Raw genomic sequence first — 15800 nt, 5'->3', positions numbered from 1 at the left:
TGTGGGATCCTTCCAGACTGGGGCACGAACCCGTGTCCCCTTCGGCAGGCGGATTCTCAACCACTGTGCCACCAGGGAAGCCCTGAAACGTCTTTTCTAAACACAACCCTGGAAGTAGCAGAGCTGATGCAGTGGAGGAGGTGGTCTGTGCTTTGTGTCCCAGACCAGTTTACAGAACAGTGTTCCGGGCCTAATCAGACACAGGAGGGCCCGCCCCATCTGCCAGCCCCTCTCGCCCGGGGATTCCAGGAGCTTGGCGTCCAGGGGAATGGCCCTGCTCACCTGCCCCTCTGTCAGAGGCTTTCTTTCCCATGCCTCCCCCTCCGCTTCCTGAAGACCCCGGGGTGCTCAAGGGAGGCCATGCAGAAGATATTCAACCTCAAGAAAGCAAGGCTCCTGGCCAAGCTTAAGAGTCACTAATTTGGTCAATATGTGATATGGCCTGATGAAAACCTGGTATTTCCAGAAGCCTGTGTTTGTTAAACTTCTCTAAATTCTCAACCCTATTTGTTTATTTGTTTCTGCCGCATCTGCTTCAGCAACTGCAGTGAAGTGTCCCGTGGCTTCTTGCTCAAGTTCACATGTGTGAGGTTGTGCAGTGTGAAGCTCGGGAAGCTTTTGGGATCTGATTCTGACCTTCAGTTCCAAAAAGCTGCACTCTGGGGATGCAGGAGGGAATGGTGCTTAAAGGCTTCCCTGACTGTGGTTCTGCTGCTGGTGATGGCAGTGATGATCATAGTGGCAGTGGTAGGAATGGTCGGCATGGTGATGGCAGGGGCGGTAGTGATGGTGGTGATGATGGTGGCTTTAGGAATGACGGTAGTGGTGATGATGATACAGATGATGGCTGCTGTATTTTGAGCTCTTGCTACAATGCTTAGAACAGCCATACTATTATTCCCAGTATACAGATGAGCAAACTGAGGCTCAGAGAGGTTGAGTGACTTCCCCAAGTTGGTGGAAGTGGGATTTTATTCCAGGCAGCCTGGCTCTCGAGTCTAGAGCCAGCAATCTTCACTGCTATACTCTCCTGCCTCTCACGATTAGTACATCCTTATTAATATTCCAATTCAAGACCTTTTGGAGCCACACAGCAGCCAGAGTGACGCCTTCAAAGGGTAACTCTTTATATCACTGCTCTGCTGCAGCCCTTGTACGTGCTGCTCCCCCTGCGTGGAATTCTCTGTGCCCAGATCTTTCCCTGGCCGGCTCCTTCACATCCCTCAGGGCTCAGCTTGAATGTCACCTCCCAAGGAGGGCCCTCTGCCCAAAGACCTAGGCAGACTCTCCCGCCACCCACCCACCGCACCAATCCAGGCCCACGTTCCTCCAGCCTATCCTATTACCTGATCTGAAAAATGATCTTGTCAGTTTGGTTACGTGCCCATTGTCTTTCCCTCTCAGCTGCGAGCCCCCAAGGCCAGGGAGCTTGCCTGTCTGCTTGTTTGGCCTTATTTCAGCACCTGGCACATCACTGGCCTCAACATGGGGCTGAGGCATGAATCAACGAATGAACGGGGGGTGTGGGAGAGAAAGATAAGAAATAAAATTCTTCACGTCTTTACTAGTTTGGACTAACCAGAGAAAGTCAGGCTGGTTTAGGAAGATCTGAATGACAGGGCTCTTTAAAAGGAGTGAGGCGTATTGCTTTCCCGCGTGCAGAGTGGGGTGCCCAGGTTGAATAGGGTGTTGCCTCTGGCCTTCCACAAATGTATTAAACAGATAAGAATGAACAAGCAGTTAGGAACGATTTGTAGTGGACCTATCAGCTGTGAATGTGTTTTCAAGGTGTTAGAAAATTTATTCTCTTTAGTCATTTAAATACTTCCCTGCAATCTTGTTGACACTGTTCCTCCTCTGATAACTGACAGTAAAAACAGTGAATTTCATCAGAGCCTTCCTGTGCATTTCAAATGAGCAAATTCCAACCTAACAACTGCCCCATCCCGCCCCTGCCAATGCCTTTCTAAGTGAGTGTGGGGAATTGAGGAATCCCATGTCCCTGTCCACAACCTGGTGCTGGGGACAAGATGCTCAGAGACAGTCTTGCACCAGGGAGATCTTCGGGCTGATTTACCATCTGCTGAGGCCTTAAAAGCTTTGGTGTTTTCCAAGGTCCGTGAAAGAGCCTTCCCTTTTTAAAGACGTGACATTTCTGTAAACACCTAGGAATAGAACATACACTACTTGGCCTCAAGATTTTGCAAACACACACATCCACCCTGAGACCTATACGAGCATGTTCATAGCAGCTTTATTAATAGTTGCCCCAAATGGGAAACAACACAAATGGCCAGCAACAGCAGGAAGAATACACAAACCGTGACAGAGTCACGTGGTAGAATACTGCACGGGAATCAAAAGGGAAGAGTTTACCGACATATGCAACAGGGTAGGTGGATCTCATAGTCTCAGCTCAACTTGTGTTGAGTGAAGAAAACCAACCACAAAAGAATACGTACTCTATGATTCTGTTCAGATGAAGTTAAAGAGAAGGCAAACCTAGTCTCTGGAGCTGGGTGGCTGTGGGGAGTGAGGTTGACTGCACGGGGAATGGGGACCTTCTCGAGGTGATGGAAATGGTCTGTGTCTTAAGCTGGGTGGTGGTTACACCAGGTGTGTATGTATGGAAAAAGTCCCTGAGCTTAATGATTTGTGAACTTTACTGTGTGTAAGTAATTCTTCAATAAAGTGTATGTGTGTATATGCATGTATATACTGTATATATTATATTTTTAAAACCATATATGAAAACCTTTTAAAAAAGTAAATTAACAAATAAACAAACCTCCTGAAACATGACTTCTGCTCCCGCTTTGGGCTAAGCTCTTCCCTTCGGGTGATCTCATTCCATCCTCACGCCTTCCCTGTGGGTCTGGCATTATTGTCTCCACTTCAGAGGTGAGAAGCCTGTAGCTCAGAGAGGGAAGGGGACTTGCTCAGTGTCACACAGCTGGTGAGTGGCAGAGCTGGCGCACTTTCCACCACACACAGGACTTTCTGAGCTGCCTCTGGGTCTGCCTGACCAAGTTCCTGTTCACGTTTCGCTCAGGGATGCCGCTGGCCTTCTCCGCCTGGGGGATCGCCTCCCCCAGCCTTGGCTGCCCCTCCTCACCCCCCAGCCCACAGTGGTTCTAACCCAGCTGTCTTGCCCACCCTCAGCATCCCTTCGTCAGCAGCATCACCAGCAACAAGGCTCTGCGGGAACTGGTGGCCGAAGCCAAGGCTGAAGTGATGGAGGAGATTGAAGACGGCCGGGATGAGGGGGAAGAGGAGGACTCGGGGGATGCCACCTCTGTAAGGCCTGGAGGAACGGGGGTGGGGGGTGGGGCGTGCGGGAGGCACGGGATCCCCGCAGGCCTTGGCTGGTGTGGGAGTGGCCCGGGCGGTGCAGGAAGGGTTCCTTTCTGTTTATCCCCAGCTCAGAGGTCACAGGCCCCCACGCCACCAGTTACGTAAGACAGCACGTGGGCCGGGATTAGGCAGCAGGGCGTGTTGACCAAATCCTGTGCGTTTTCAGGGAAGACCAGGAATCAGAGTTTTATATGAGATCTTCCAGGTTTTAAAAGTTGGTAGTTGACTCATTTTGCTTCCCAGCCTTTTATCTGTTGTGGCTCACATACAAAATGAGGATGCGTGTAGCACACTGTGGGATCAATGCACATAAAGGCTGCACGTAATCAGAGGCAACGGGCCGAACGAAGGACTCCGGCCACCCCAGACCCCGTCTGGCTGCCCTGAGTGCCCAGGGGACCCAGGTCTTGGCATATTCGTAACCCATCTGCAAGCTTCAGTGCTTGGCTGGCTGTAAATTTAAATTAAAGCTAATTTACATTTTTATAAAACATTTGAGCCAAACAAAACACGTCTGTGGGCTGGCTTCTGTCCTGAGCTTCTACTTTCGGATCCCTGGTCTAGCCATTTGGGGAGAGCCTCCCCCAGGAGGGGAGATTTGCTATACAGATGGTGCCGTGGACCTAATGAGGGAGGGCCTGGACTGTTGGGGGTGGAGAGTACAGCACTTTCTCAAGTTTAATTCATTCCTGGGAGGAGCCTGAGCTGGTGTGAATCCTCACCAGGACGAGGAAGGGACGCCCCAAGGAGGACGAGTGGAATCAGCACAGTAACCACAGCCCTTACTGAGCCACCGCTGGGTGCCGGGCATCCTGCAACTCAGACAGAGGAGAACCCAGGCTCCATTTTACAGATGGGGAAACTGAGGTTCGAGTGGTGCAGTCGCTGAGCTCTTAGGTGGCAGGGCCAGGTGTGGGCTGGGAGTGGGAGGGGCAAGCAGCGTGTCTGGGGCCTGGTTCCAGGAGGGGGCGGGCAGCGAGGATGGGGAAGAGGCAGAAAGTGTCACGTCCCACCTGGTTTCTCCGCAGGCAGAAGGCTGGTCTTTGTCATGAAGACAGTGGGGGGCCATGAGGGTTTCAGGCAGGGGCTGGGCGTTGCTGTGTGGATGTCAGGATCAGATCTGAATTTTTGAACCATCATTGCTCTGGGTGCTGAATAGAAGGTGGATTAGAGTTGCTTCTGAAGATTCCATATCCAAGGTTAAAAAAGCACAAGAGATGGGCTTCCCTGGTGGCGCAGTGGTTGAGAGTCCGCCTGCCGATGCAGGGGACGCGGGTTCATGCCCCGGTCCGGGAAGATCCCACATGCCGCTGGGCGGCTGGGCCTGTGAGCCATGGCCACTGAGCCTGTGCGTCTGGAGCCTGTGCTCCGCAACGGGAGATGATGCCGCGACAGTGAGAGGCCCGCGTACCACAAAAAAAAAAAAAAAAAAAAAAGCACAAGAGGGTGCTTATGGTATGATTCTGTTAATATCAAGTTTAAAAGCAGACAAACTGACCTATAACACTTAGAGATCAAAGTCAGGACAATGATTGTGTCAGGGGGAGGGTGGACACAGGTCAGGGTCTCAGGACTGGGACAGTGTCCCATTCCTGACCTGGAAGGTGGCTGTGTGGGTACTCACCTTATTCATTAGGTTGGACATTGATGTTTCATCCACAGAAGTCAGCGTTCTATTTCACAATAGCAACATTTTCAGTACTTTCTACCCCTGAAAAGCTCTAAAAAACAAAAACAAAACAAAAAAAGTGGCTAATAGGCTGAATCTAGCCCCTGGATAGGTTTGGTTTGGCCTTTCTGTGATTTTTTTAAAAATTTGAGTTAGTTGCCATCTAAAAATTGGGAGATGTCATGTACAAGTCCAGATTTGAGCTTGTCTTGAAAAATTGGAGGTCTGGGGACAGGGGACCCATTTTCCCACGTTGTCACAATTGGCTGGAGCGGAGTAGCCACTGCCCCCTTTCGACAGGGCATGAGCTATCTAGCTGGCCACAGTTGCCTCCACTCCTAGGAGGAATACCTATTCCTCAAAGCAAGTAGTACAACAATTTTGTTTGTTAGTTAGGCAATAAGGAGTGGGGAGGACTGTGGCTTACTAGAGAGGGATGCCTGGCCTACCTGCCTACCTCCCTGGCCCGCTTCACCTTGTGGGTGTCTGACTTTCTGACCTCACTGCATCTCTGACTCTTGCCTCGGACACACAGTAGCATGGCCTTGACTATGTTTTTTTTTTCTCCTAGCCTCTGGGGAACCACACTCGGGACTCCTCTGAGGTGAGTCAGCTGAGCCTCGATGCTGACAAGCTTCTCAAAGAATCATCTTTCACCCCACTGCCACCTAGCCAGCCTCAGGACATTGTGAATGGGCCCAACCAACCCTCTGGGGACACATCCCTCCAAGCCACCAGCCCCCCAGATGTGGCCCCTGGAAATGAGAACAGCCTAGCAGTGCCCGTGCCCCTCCGGAAGTCCCGACCGGTGTCCATGGATGCCAGGATTCAGGTATCCGAGGAGAAGCAAGCCACTGACCAGGGTGGGGACCTCAGTCCAGCAGCCAGCAGGTCCCAGAAAGCAAGCCAGAGCCGTCCCAACAGCAGCGCCCTGGAGACCTTGGGTGGCGAGAAGCTGGCCAACGGCAGCCTGGAGCTCCCTGCCCAGGCGGCTCTAGGCCCTTCCAAGAGGGACTCAGACTGTGGCAGCCTCTCCACCTCCGAGAGCATGGACTATGGCGCCTCCCTCTCAGCCGACCTGTCCCTGAACAGAGAGACGGGCTCTCTGTCTATCAAGGTAACGCTGCCCCTTGTGCCTCAGGCTTGGAGCAGGAAGCACTGCAGAATGTGTGGTGTTTTGGTGTTTGAAAGCATATGGTGGCTGCCTTCCATTATAAGTAGTTCATGAGACTGCTCTTTCTTTAAAGAGCTCTCTGTTTGATTCATAGTTAAACCCCCAAATATCTGAGTTCGGTCTGGGATTTAGTCATGTCAGGCAATTAATTGGTTTGGGTTTTAATTTCAGTTTGGGTTTTCATTTAAATTGGGTTTGGTTAAAGGCCCTGCTAAAATGGGGGAGAGACAATTCTAGAAGCGAAAGTTCTCTGACTTGGAGGTCAGCCGTATGGTCCAGCTGCCGACTGATTCAGTTAAAGGGAGTGGGCTAAAGGCTTCCTCCTGGCTCGTGGCTGTTCTGCAGGAGGTGGCATTGTGAATGACAGTAGCCACTGCACTTGAGAGCTCAGCACGAGGCCTGTACTGCAAAATGCTTAAAAGCAACCACACATGAGGCGCCTTCAGTCATCCCAGAGTACAGCCCAGCAAACAGAGGCTCAGGTGGGAGGTGGGGAGCTCGTCAGACTCCAGACTCTGAGCTCTGAATCCCACATGCCATTCTGCCCTCGCGGTGGGAGCTTTGGCCTGCTTGTCCTCAGGAAGGGCAGACCGCATCCCCGGCCCATCTCACAAATCGCGAGCTATTCGTGAACTCACTGTTGGTCACCTGATTGGCCACACTGAGGACCTCATCCCCAACCAAGGCTGAATTTACGAAAGGTTCCGCATCATTTTTGTTTTTTCCTTCCATCACTTACTTGGTGAAAATGACACAGCAGAGACTCAAAAATATTGGCCAAATGAAAGGGAGCCAAAGGAGAGGCAGTCAGCCAGCACAGTTAGCTTTGGGAACAGAAAGAAAGCACAGTTTTAACAGGTCACCAGGACAAGCGGAGACGACAGCCGCTTTGTTGTATAATCATCTTCCTTAGGATAGGGGGTCTGTCGTTCTCTTCTTAAAAAAGACACTAAGGGTTAAAAAAAAAACAGTAATTTTTTTTTTTCTTTTAAATAAAGGTTGACCCACCCAGAGCCGGGTCCCCACCTCTTCTCAAGGGTATTGAGAACATTCCTTTGCTGGTGGGCGGGCAGTGAGTCAGGGAACGCGGCTGTTCTGATAAGAGTCCACGGCTGCGTCAGCACCCTTGGCTTGACGGGGAGCCTGTTACCCCCAGGCGGAGGCCCTGTGACCAGCAGCAGCTCTAGTGTGAGGGCTGCACCCAGGCCTCCTTCCTCGCCCGCCATCTCCAGCCAGCCTGCATTTCTGGTTGCTAGACTGACTCATCTTGAACTGAGTCCTGGGACACGTGAGCTGGATGCTGTAGGGCGAGGAGCTGCAGGGTGACCTTTCAGGGCCAATAGCATCCAGCGCTCCTGGGCGAGGTGCCATGGGAAGAAGTGGGAGCCTGCAGGGGAGGGGAACCCAGACCTCAGGGCCAAGGGCAGTCTGCTGGGCTCGACTGAGCGGGCACGGGGGTTAGCGCGGACTTTGAGGGCAGAGGCCTCCTGCTGGGCACCACCCTGGCTCTCCCTGCACTCTCAGGCTCGCAGGCCCTCGGAAAGGCCAGCCTGGACTGCACCAGGAAGGGCCTCGGAAACCAGTGGAGAGGTCGGAGGGGAGAGGCCGTGATGACTTCCGTGCAGGCCCACAGGCCTCATCCGAATCAGGATGGAGGACTTTCAAAGGGTATTTAAATAACCTTAACCCCTCCTGGAGGAGTTCTGGCAGCACTGTGTAAGCAACCACACAGTGAAAGGCATGATTATTCACAGGGAAAAGTAAAGATAAAGATTATGAATAATCTCATGGTGGCTCTAGATGGGCGTGGCCTCCTGTGGAATTCAGGTCAGGTCAGATTTGGCTGCCAAAGCAGTTATGAACTCTGGTTTTCCAGGCTCTTTGGATTTTGGCATTGAGGATAAGAGAGCGTGGTCTGCAATAATAACCATCAAAAATAACTACCGGGCTTCCCTGGTGGCGCAGTGGTTGAGAGTCTGCCTGCCGATACAGGGGACACGGGTTCGTGCCCCGGTCTGGGAGGATCCCACATGCCGCAGAGCGGCTGGGCCCGTGAGCCATGGCTGCTGAGCCTGCGCGTCTGGAGCCTGTGCTCCGCAACGGGAGAGGCCACAGCAGTGAGAGGCCCGCGTACCACAAAAAACAAACAAACAAACAAATACATACATACATACCTACATGCCGAGTGTTGAGCCCTTGCCGTGAGCTGGGTGTTGTTGTATGCCCTACCACCATCGCATCTTTGGAACCTCCTCTGACAGGTCGAGGAAGCTGAGACTCGGACAGGACAGGGGACTTGCCCAGGGTCACAGAGCCAGTAGGTGGTAGAGGGAAGATTGGAACCCAGCTCGCTCTTTCTGACGCCACGTCTTGTGTGTGAGAGAGTGCTGGCAGCCAGCGGGCAGGGGATGGGCCGTGTCTGAAGGGCGAGATCAGGGAGAGGAAAGGGCCCAGCGTCAGACACTCAGGCAAGAGGGGGACAATGGACAGTCACCTCCTACCTGGACGGGGCTGAGGCTCTGGGGCCAGGGGGGCTGGGGGCTGCACCCTCTGTGTCGCCCATGGATTCTTAGCTGTGATGCTGAGCTTTGCCTCATGATCTTCCCCGGCCAGAACTCGAGGCTGCATAATAAGACCCTCAAGAGGACACGCAAGTTTGTGGTGGATGGTGTGGAGGTGAGCATCACCACCTCCAAGATCATCAGTGATGATGAGAAAAAGGATGAGGAGATGAGATTTCTCAGGTAAGCCTGGGAAGGGCCACTGATGGTGGTGATAGGGTGGGGATGCGGTGAGAGGGATGGGCGTGGGTCCTTCTGGTGCAAGAGCTGTTTGTCTGTCTACAGCATCAAGTGTGGGATCAAGGACACAAAAGGAAGCTGGCTTTGCCTGAGATCCTGCATTCTCTGACCCACCCAACCCCCCATCCACCAATCCATCCACCCACCCATCCATCACCTACCCACCTACCAGCCCTCCACCCTCCCCTCCAGCCAGCCAGCCATTCACCCATGTATCCATACCCAACAGCAGGTTGGGGGACATGGTGGTGACCCAGGTAGTTGAGGCTGTTGCCTTTGTAAAACTTACACCTCATAGGCCAACAAACAGCACGATAATTCAACAACAAACAGCAAGATAATTCCCAACTGTGGTACATGCTGTGAAGGGAATAATATGGGTGAAAGGATAGTGAGCCCCTGGGCTGGGGTCAGGGACACTGCTCTGTGGGAAATCCCCTGAGCAGAGCCAGGAGGTTGAGAGGAGCTGGCCACGAGCAGAGCCGGGGGATCACGGAGGGAACTGCAAGGCCAAGGCCTGAGGGTTGACCGCGTGGCTTGTTTAGGGACCTGAGAGGGCAGGGCTGGAGTGTGGAGTGAAGGTGGGAGGGAAAGGATGGGGAGCCGTCCCCGGGACCTGCAGGGCCAAGGTCATGTTGGCCCGTGGGCAGGGGTAGAGGAGTGTGGATTTCATCTCCAGTGTAGCTGGAGTGAAGCAGCTGGAGAGTGACCCGCGGTAACATCCCTTTTGAAAGCCAGCTCCGCTGTTGTGTGAGTCTGGGCATAGAGGGGGCAGGACTGATGCAGGGATCCAGGGAGACCCCGGCCAGGATGGTGGCCAGACAGAGGGAAGAAGTGGTTGGATGCAGCATGCATTTTGGAGGCAAAACCAGTGAAACTGGAAGGGATTGGTGTGGAGAGGAGGGTGTGAGGCAAAGCTGTTTGCTAGGAACCATCTTTGCACTTTTAAGGCACTCAGGCGCCCTGACAGCCCTCCTCAGGGAGACCCTATCTTGGCCGTTCTGTAAATTAGGAAACTGTTTCTTGGTGGGAACTTACCTGCCTCAGGTCATCCAGGTGAGAAGCTCTGTCTGTGTGAGGATTCTTCCTGGCTTCCACTGGACCAGGAAGCTTGCTTGGGGGCTGCCAGGGGCGGGGGTGAGGGACTTTGCAGTTAGGGAGGGAGGCCTTGGACTCACGAATCTCCCTTGAGGCCAGGCCTTTGAAGGCTAAATTCATGATTGATTTGTAGGACATCTCTAACATATCAAACACATTCATATCTTTAAAAAGCACAGGGACTTCCCTGGTGGTCCAGTGGTTAAGACACCACGCTCCCAATGCAGGGGGCCCAGGTTCAGTCCCTGGTTGGGGAACTAGATCCCACATGCGTGCAGCAGCTAAGACCCAGTGCAGCCAAAAATAAATAAATAAATATTTTTTTAAAAAAAGAAACAAGGCCTGATTTTCCTAGAGGGGTGGGATAGGGAGGGTGGGAGGGAGGCGCAAGAGGGAGGGGATATGGGGGTATATGTATACGTATAGCTGATTCACTTTGTTATAAAGCAGAAACTAACACACCATTGTAAAGCAATTATTCTCCAATAAAGACGTAAAAATAAGTAAGTAAGTAAGTAAGTAAGTAAGTAAGTAAGTAAAATAAAAAGGAGAAAAAAAAAAAAGCACAGACATTCCAAAGCCAAATAGAAGCAGTTTTGGATGCCTGGGGGGCATTTCTGCCCTCTAGGAGCCAAGGGGATGAGAGGCAGACTTTTCATTAGTGGAGTTTCTGCGTGCATGCATATGCGTGTACACACACGCACACACACGCACGCACGCGTGCACGCACTGGTGTCCTCATCTGTGCGCTGGAGAGGCTTGAGGCCGGGGGAGAGGTGGGTGTGGTTGGTCTTCGAAGATGACACCACCTTCTGTTTTAATGGTCACCTGGGAGGTGGCCTGTACTCCTCACTCTTCAGACCCCAAGGGCTCAGTTTCCTTTCCGTCACCTCCCCTCTGGGCAGTTCAGGTTTCTGGGGTTGAAATTCCAGACCCAGCACACCCCGTCTAGAAGCGATGCCTCTGGCCCTGGCACTGGGCCTCCACCTTCCTCCCAAGCAGAGGAGTGGGTGCCACTTAGGTTTGAAAGGTAAGATTTAGCCGCCGTGGAGGAGAGGTGCTCACAGTGAGAGAACAAGGCTTTGCTTGTTTGCCGTGGTCTGAAGGTCCGCACGTCCTGTCAGTGTGGCCAGGCCGCCAGGCTGCGAGCTGTGGCGGGCTCTGGCCCACGTCCCTGGTCGTACCTGTATCCTAGCATTTCCGGAGGATTGGGTGACACGTAGGCTTTTGAATGGTGTCCCCGAATAGTTGCTCTCACAGATTGAGGCCGCCAGGTCAGAGTTCCTTCTGGTTTTGCCTAAACTTGCTGGTTCTTTCCTCCTTAAGCCTGTGTCTGCCTGCCCTTTCCTTGTGAGGACTCAGGTTGGTCAAGGAGGAAATGTCAGAACCTGGCTGCTTACCTTCTTCTCTGTTCATTTTTTGGTCAGTTGTTCTCTGAGCCTTAGTCTCTCTTGTGTCGGGGTCTCCCTCTCTTTGTCAGCTCTCAGCAATCACCTCCTGCCTCCTCTCTTCCCAAATGCAGAGGCTCCCAAGGAAGCTTTCTTCTGTGCCTCTAGAAAGCATTTCTGGCTTTTCCCAGAGACTGGGCAGCCTTTACCTCTTCTTCCTCATTATCATACGAGAAGTTACCACTTGGGGAGTGATTGCCATGTGCCAGGCAGACACTACAGGTATCATCTCATGTAACCTTAAAGAACCTGAGAGGTAAAGATTCTCTCCCCATTTTACAGATGCAGGAACAGAGCCTGCAAAGACTGAGCGACTGCCTAAGGGGAAGTGAGCTGAGCTAAGATTCAAATAAGGCCCCCCGACCCCTGAGAGCGTGCAGGCCTCTCCTCCTGCAGCTGTTAGTGGGCAGTTCCTGAGTAGCTGTACCCGCTCAGAGCTGTGAGGAAAGCCCCACAGCTGGGGTGGCCATGGTACAGGCTGCAGACGCTGGACTGGAATAGGACACAGGCTGCCAGGGAACCGCCCCCCGTTCACAGTCAGGAGGCCCAAGTTCTTTCTGCATCATTTTAATTTCTGATTCCATAAATGATACATACCAATTTTTAATGGACTTGCCCAGAAAGAAGCACAGTGGGTGGGGTTTATCCCACCAGTATTTTTTCTGTGTACACACATATACACAGTGACAATAGGTATGTTACCAAATGAAGGTACACTGTGTGGTTGGGGTCAAATTTTTATTGTATTTACATTTTGAATAGGTAATATCATGGTTCAAAACTCGGCAAGAAAAAGAGGGTAAACAGCGAAAAATTTCCCTCTCTCACTTTTCTGCCAGCCATCCAGCTCACCTCCTTGTGTTAATATTTTACAGTGTAATCCTTCCAGAAACACTCAGTGTTTAAATAGGAAAGTAAACACACACATGCACATGTGCACACACATATAGGGTCCTTTTTGCTTTTCACCCAGATGGTAGGTAGCATAAGAGACCCACACTCTTCAACAGCTTGCTTTTTTCATTCAGGGATCAATCCCTATCTGTTCATAAAGAATTGCTGCATTTTTCGTAGATTTTTTCCATGTAATTCAATATCTCTGAGAACTTGATTTTTTTAATGGTTGTATAAAATTACATCAGATGGACATATTTAATTAGACTATATTGATGGACATTTGCTTCTAATTTTGTAATATTATAAATAGCGTTGTTATGAATATCCTTATTCAATTTTGTTGTGCATCTATGATTATCTCTTTAGAATCAGTATCCAGAAGTGGAACCTACTATGTCAAAAGGCAGAGACTTATTGCATTGTCCTCCGGAAATGTGTCAATTTGTACATATCAGCAGTATATGAAAGTATCAATTTCCCCTATATTCTTGCCTATTTAATGAAGATGTTATTTCTTTTTAATTTGTATTTCATATCCACATAGCTAATTTAAAGATTTTGTCTTTTGTTTCATGTCTGTCCATGTTCTGTGCCACTTTTTAAAATTAGGATATTCCTGTTTTTCTTATTGATTTGGAAGCACTCTTTATATATAAAAATTATTAATGTTTTGTCTGTCAATAAATGTCAAATAAAGTCTGAGTTCTAAGTTCGCGTCATGCCTCTACCCCAGTCTTGTGTGACGCCTCTCCACGCCCCAGCCTTCAGTGTCCCTAGCTATGAGTTATGTGATCACTGAGGGCACTTTCTGACTGAAATGTCCACATCCTTCCACCCTTCAGGCGCCAGGAACTCCGAGAACTTCGGCTGCTCCAGAAAGAAGAGCATCGGAACCAGACCCAGCTGAGCAGCAAGCATGAGCTGCAGCTGGAGCAGATGCACAAACGTTTTGAACAAGAAATCAATGTGAGCGTGAGAAAAGATGGGTCCCTATAGGGCTTCTTGCTTCCATATTTTCTTTAAGCGGAAGTTGCAGAGTGAGGATGATTGGGCATGGAGAATAATTCACAACAATTGCCCAATTCCTCTGTTTCCTGTTCTCATTAGGCATTGACTTATAAACACAGCATTGCATGAAGGTCACGATGCTCCTCTGAGTCACACAGGAGGCTCTCTAGAGGGGACATAACCTTTACTGAGCCCCATGCAACAACCCTGCGAGGTAGATGGTCTGGTCTTCCTTTTGCACATGAGCAAAAGACTCAGAGAGGTTCAGTGACTTGTCCCAGGTCACACAGCAAAGAGGTGGTAGACCTGGGATTCAAACCCAGGTCTGAGCACGGGCTCTGGGCTTTCCCCATCTCCCTCCCAGGTATAAGGTGACTTTCCTGAATTTCCCTTTCTGCTCCTTCCAGGCCAAGAAGAAGTTCTTTGACACAGAGCTGGAGAACCTGGAGCGTCAGCAAAAGCAGCAAGTGGAGAAGATGGAGCAAGACCATGCTGTGCGCCGCCGGGAGGAGGCCAAGCGGATCCGCCTGGAGCAGGAGCGGGACTACGCCAGGTTCCAGGAGCAGCTCAAGCTGATGAAGAAGGAGGTGAATACGTGTTGGGTAGAAGCAGGGGTGTCTAGGAGGATTAGGACCCTCTCAGTTGCAAATAATCAAAACCCAACTCAACCTGGCCTCAGAAACAGGGAATTTTGGGGAGCTTGTATACATGATAAGCTCACATCCAGCTATGTCTGGATCGACACCCTCCAGCTGTGCCATTAGGAGCCCCTTCCCCATCATTTGGGCTCTGCTTTCCTCTGTGTGGATTTGGTTTCGGGCAGGCCCTTTCCATGTGGCCTCAGGCAGCTTCCTGTACATCCCCCCAGCTTAGCAGCCCTCACTGAAAGAGAGCAGGGGGAAGGAAGGGATGGCAGTTCAGGGAAACTTGAGATGCTGTCTCCAGAGGGGCAGTGGGTGCTGGATGGGTGCACACACGTCCTCCATGCCTACTCTCCCTTCTCCCAGAACAGCAGCCCCCTGGTTTGGACCTATGTGCCTGTTCTCCCTCTTTCCCCATCCAGCTGGAAGGGGAAGTGGGAGGTGGCATAGAGGTAGGTGGTCCTGAGACAAGGGCAGGGTGGCGTATTTCTCAGCCTGCCCAGGGAAGGGCATCTGGGTCCCAGAGAGCAGCCCACACCTCCCCCTGTGGAGCCAGACACTGGGAAGCTGGGACAGACTTTCTTTCCTAAACTCTCAGGAGGAAGGAGGTGGACGAGGAGGGTAGGAGCCCTGGGGCAGGCATACCAATCAAGGCTGCTTCCCAATCTCCAGATGGGAGCAGTAGGTGAACAGCTTCTAAGGGTAGTCCATGGTGCTCGGGGACCTCAGAACCCAGCTCCTAGACGGACATGACATTTGGTGTATCCAAGGGCCCTCCAGTGGCTGCCTGTGGGAACCGGGGCCACTGGCTGGCTGAGCAGGGCCAGGGCTGGGATGAGACAACTTGTCTAGGGCACAGAATTTAAGGAGGTGCCAAAAAACTCCATAATCAAGATAAATAATATTCTGAGGCAGTGTTTTAAAATAAAAATTCATGTAAACTATTCATGATGAACAGAATATCAGCTATTTAAAACAGAGGCAGGGGACTTCCCTGGTGGTCCAGAGGTTAAGACTCTGTGCTTCCACTGCAGGGGGCGCAGGTTTGATCCCTGGTCGGGGAACTAAGATCCCACGTGCCGCATGGTGCAGCCAAAAATAAATGAAATGAAATAGAATAAAATAAAATAGGCAGGATCCGACAGGGCTGGGGTTAGTGTGAGGCGATGGGGCTGAGCCCTGCAAGTATAGGACTTGATCCTGTCTGTATTTGAATTTTGTTCATAATTTTTTTTTTGCGGTACGCGGGCCTCTCACTGTTGTGTCCTCTCCCGTTGCGGAGCACAGGCTCCGGAGGCACAGGCTCAGCGGCCATGACTCACGGGCCCAGCCACTCCACGGCATGTGGGGTCCTCCTGGACCGGGGCACGAACCCGTGTCCCCTGCATTGGCAGACGGACTCTCAACCACTGCACCACCAGGGGAGCCCATGTTCATAAAAATTTTTTTTGGCATGAATTTTGAGTTTTAAAAATTGTATTTATCTTGATTACTGAGTTTTTTGGCATTCCCTTTTGTGCCTGAGGTGAGTGCCTTGACTTACCCTGGTCCTGAACCTCCTGCTGAGAGATGGGCCAGTGGGCTGAGATGTGTGGTGGGGAGGAGGGAGAAGCGGATACTAAGCACATCCCCCGCTCCAATGCTGGGAGCACAGACGTGGTTCCAAGTCTCGGCTGTGTGGCTCAAAACGAACTGCTGGGCTTTGGACAA

The 15800-nt window shown here is 51.4% G+C and overlaps 1 protein-coding gene across 1 annotated transcript in view; it reads left to right on the top strand.

The window, feature by feature from the left end:
- STK10 (serine/threonine kinase 10) overlaps positions 1-15800 on the top strand; it is a 126521-nt gene that overhangs the window by 78187 nt on the left and 32534 nt on the right. Inside the window, exons 8-12 of the mRNA XM_082623856.1 lie at positions 3163-3297; positions 5595-6140; positions 8811-8941; positions 13284-13407; positions 13857-14036. Coding sequence (XP_082479982.1) covers positions 3163-3297; positions 5595-6140; positions 8811-8941; positions 13284-13407; positions 13857-14036 — 1116 coding nt within the window. The remainder of the gene's footprint in view (positions 1-3162; positions 3298-5594; positions 6141-8810; positions 8942-13283; positions 13408-13856; positions 14037-15800) is intronic.

The sequence above is a fragment of the Mesoplodon mirus genome (genome assembly GCF_964341445.2).
Source record: "Mesoplodon mirus genome assembly, chromosome: 5".
Taxonomy (NCBI): domain Eukaryota; kingdom Metazoa; phylum Chordata; class Mammalia; order Artiodactyla; family Ziphiidae; genus Mesoplodon; species Mesoplodon mirus.
This window is presented reverse-complemented; position numbering and strand designations above follow the sequence as displayed.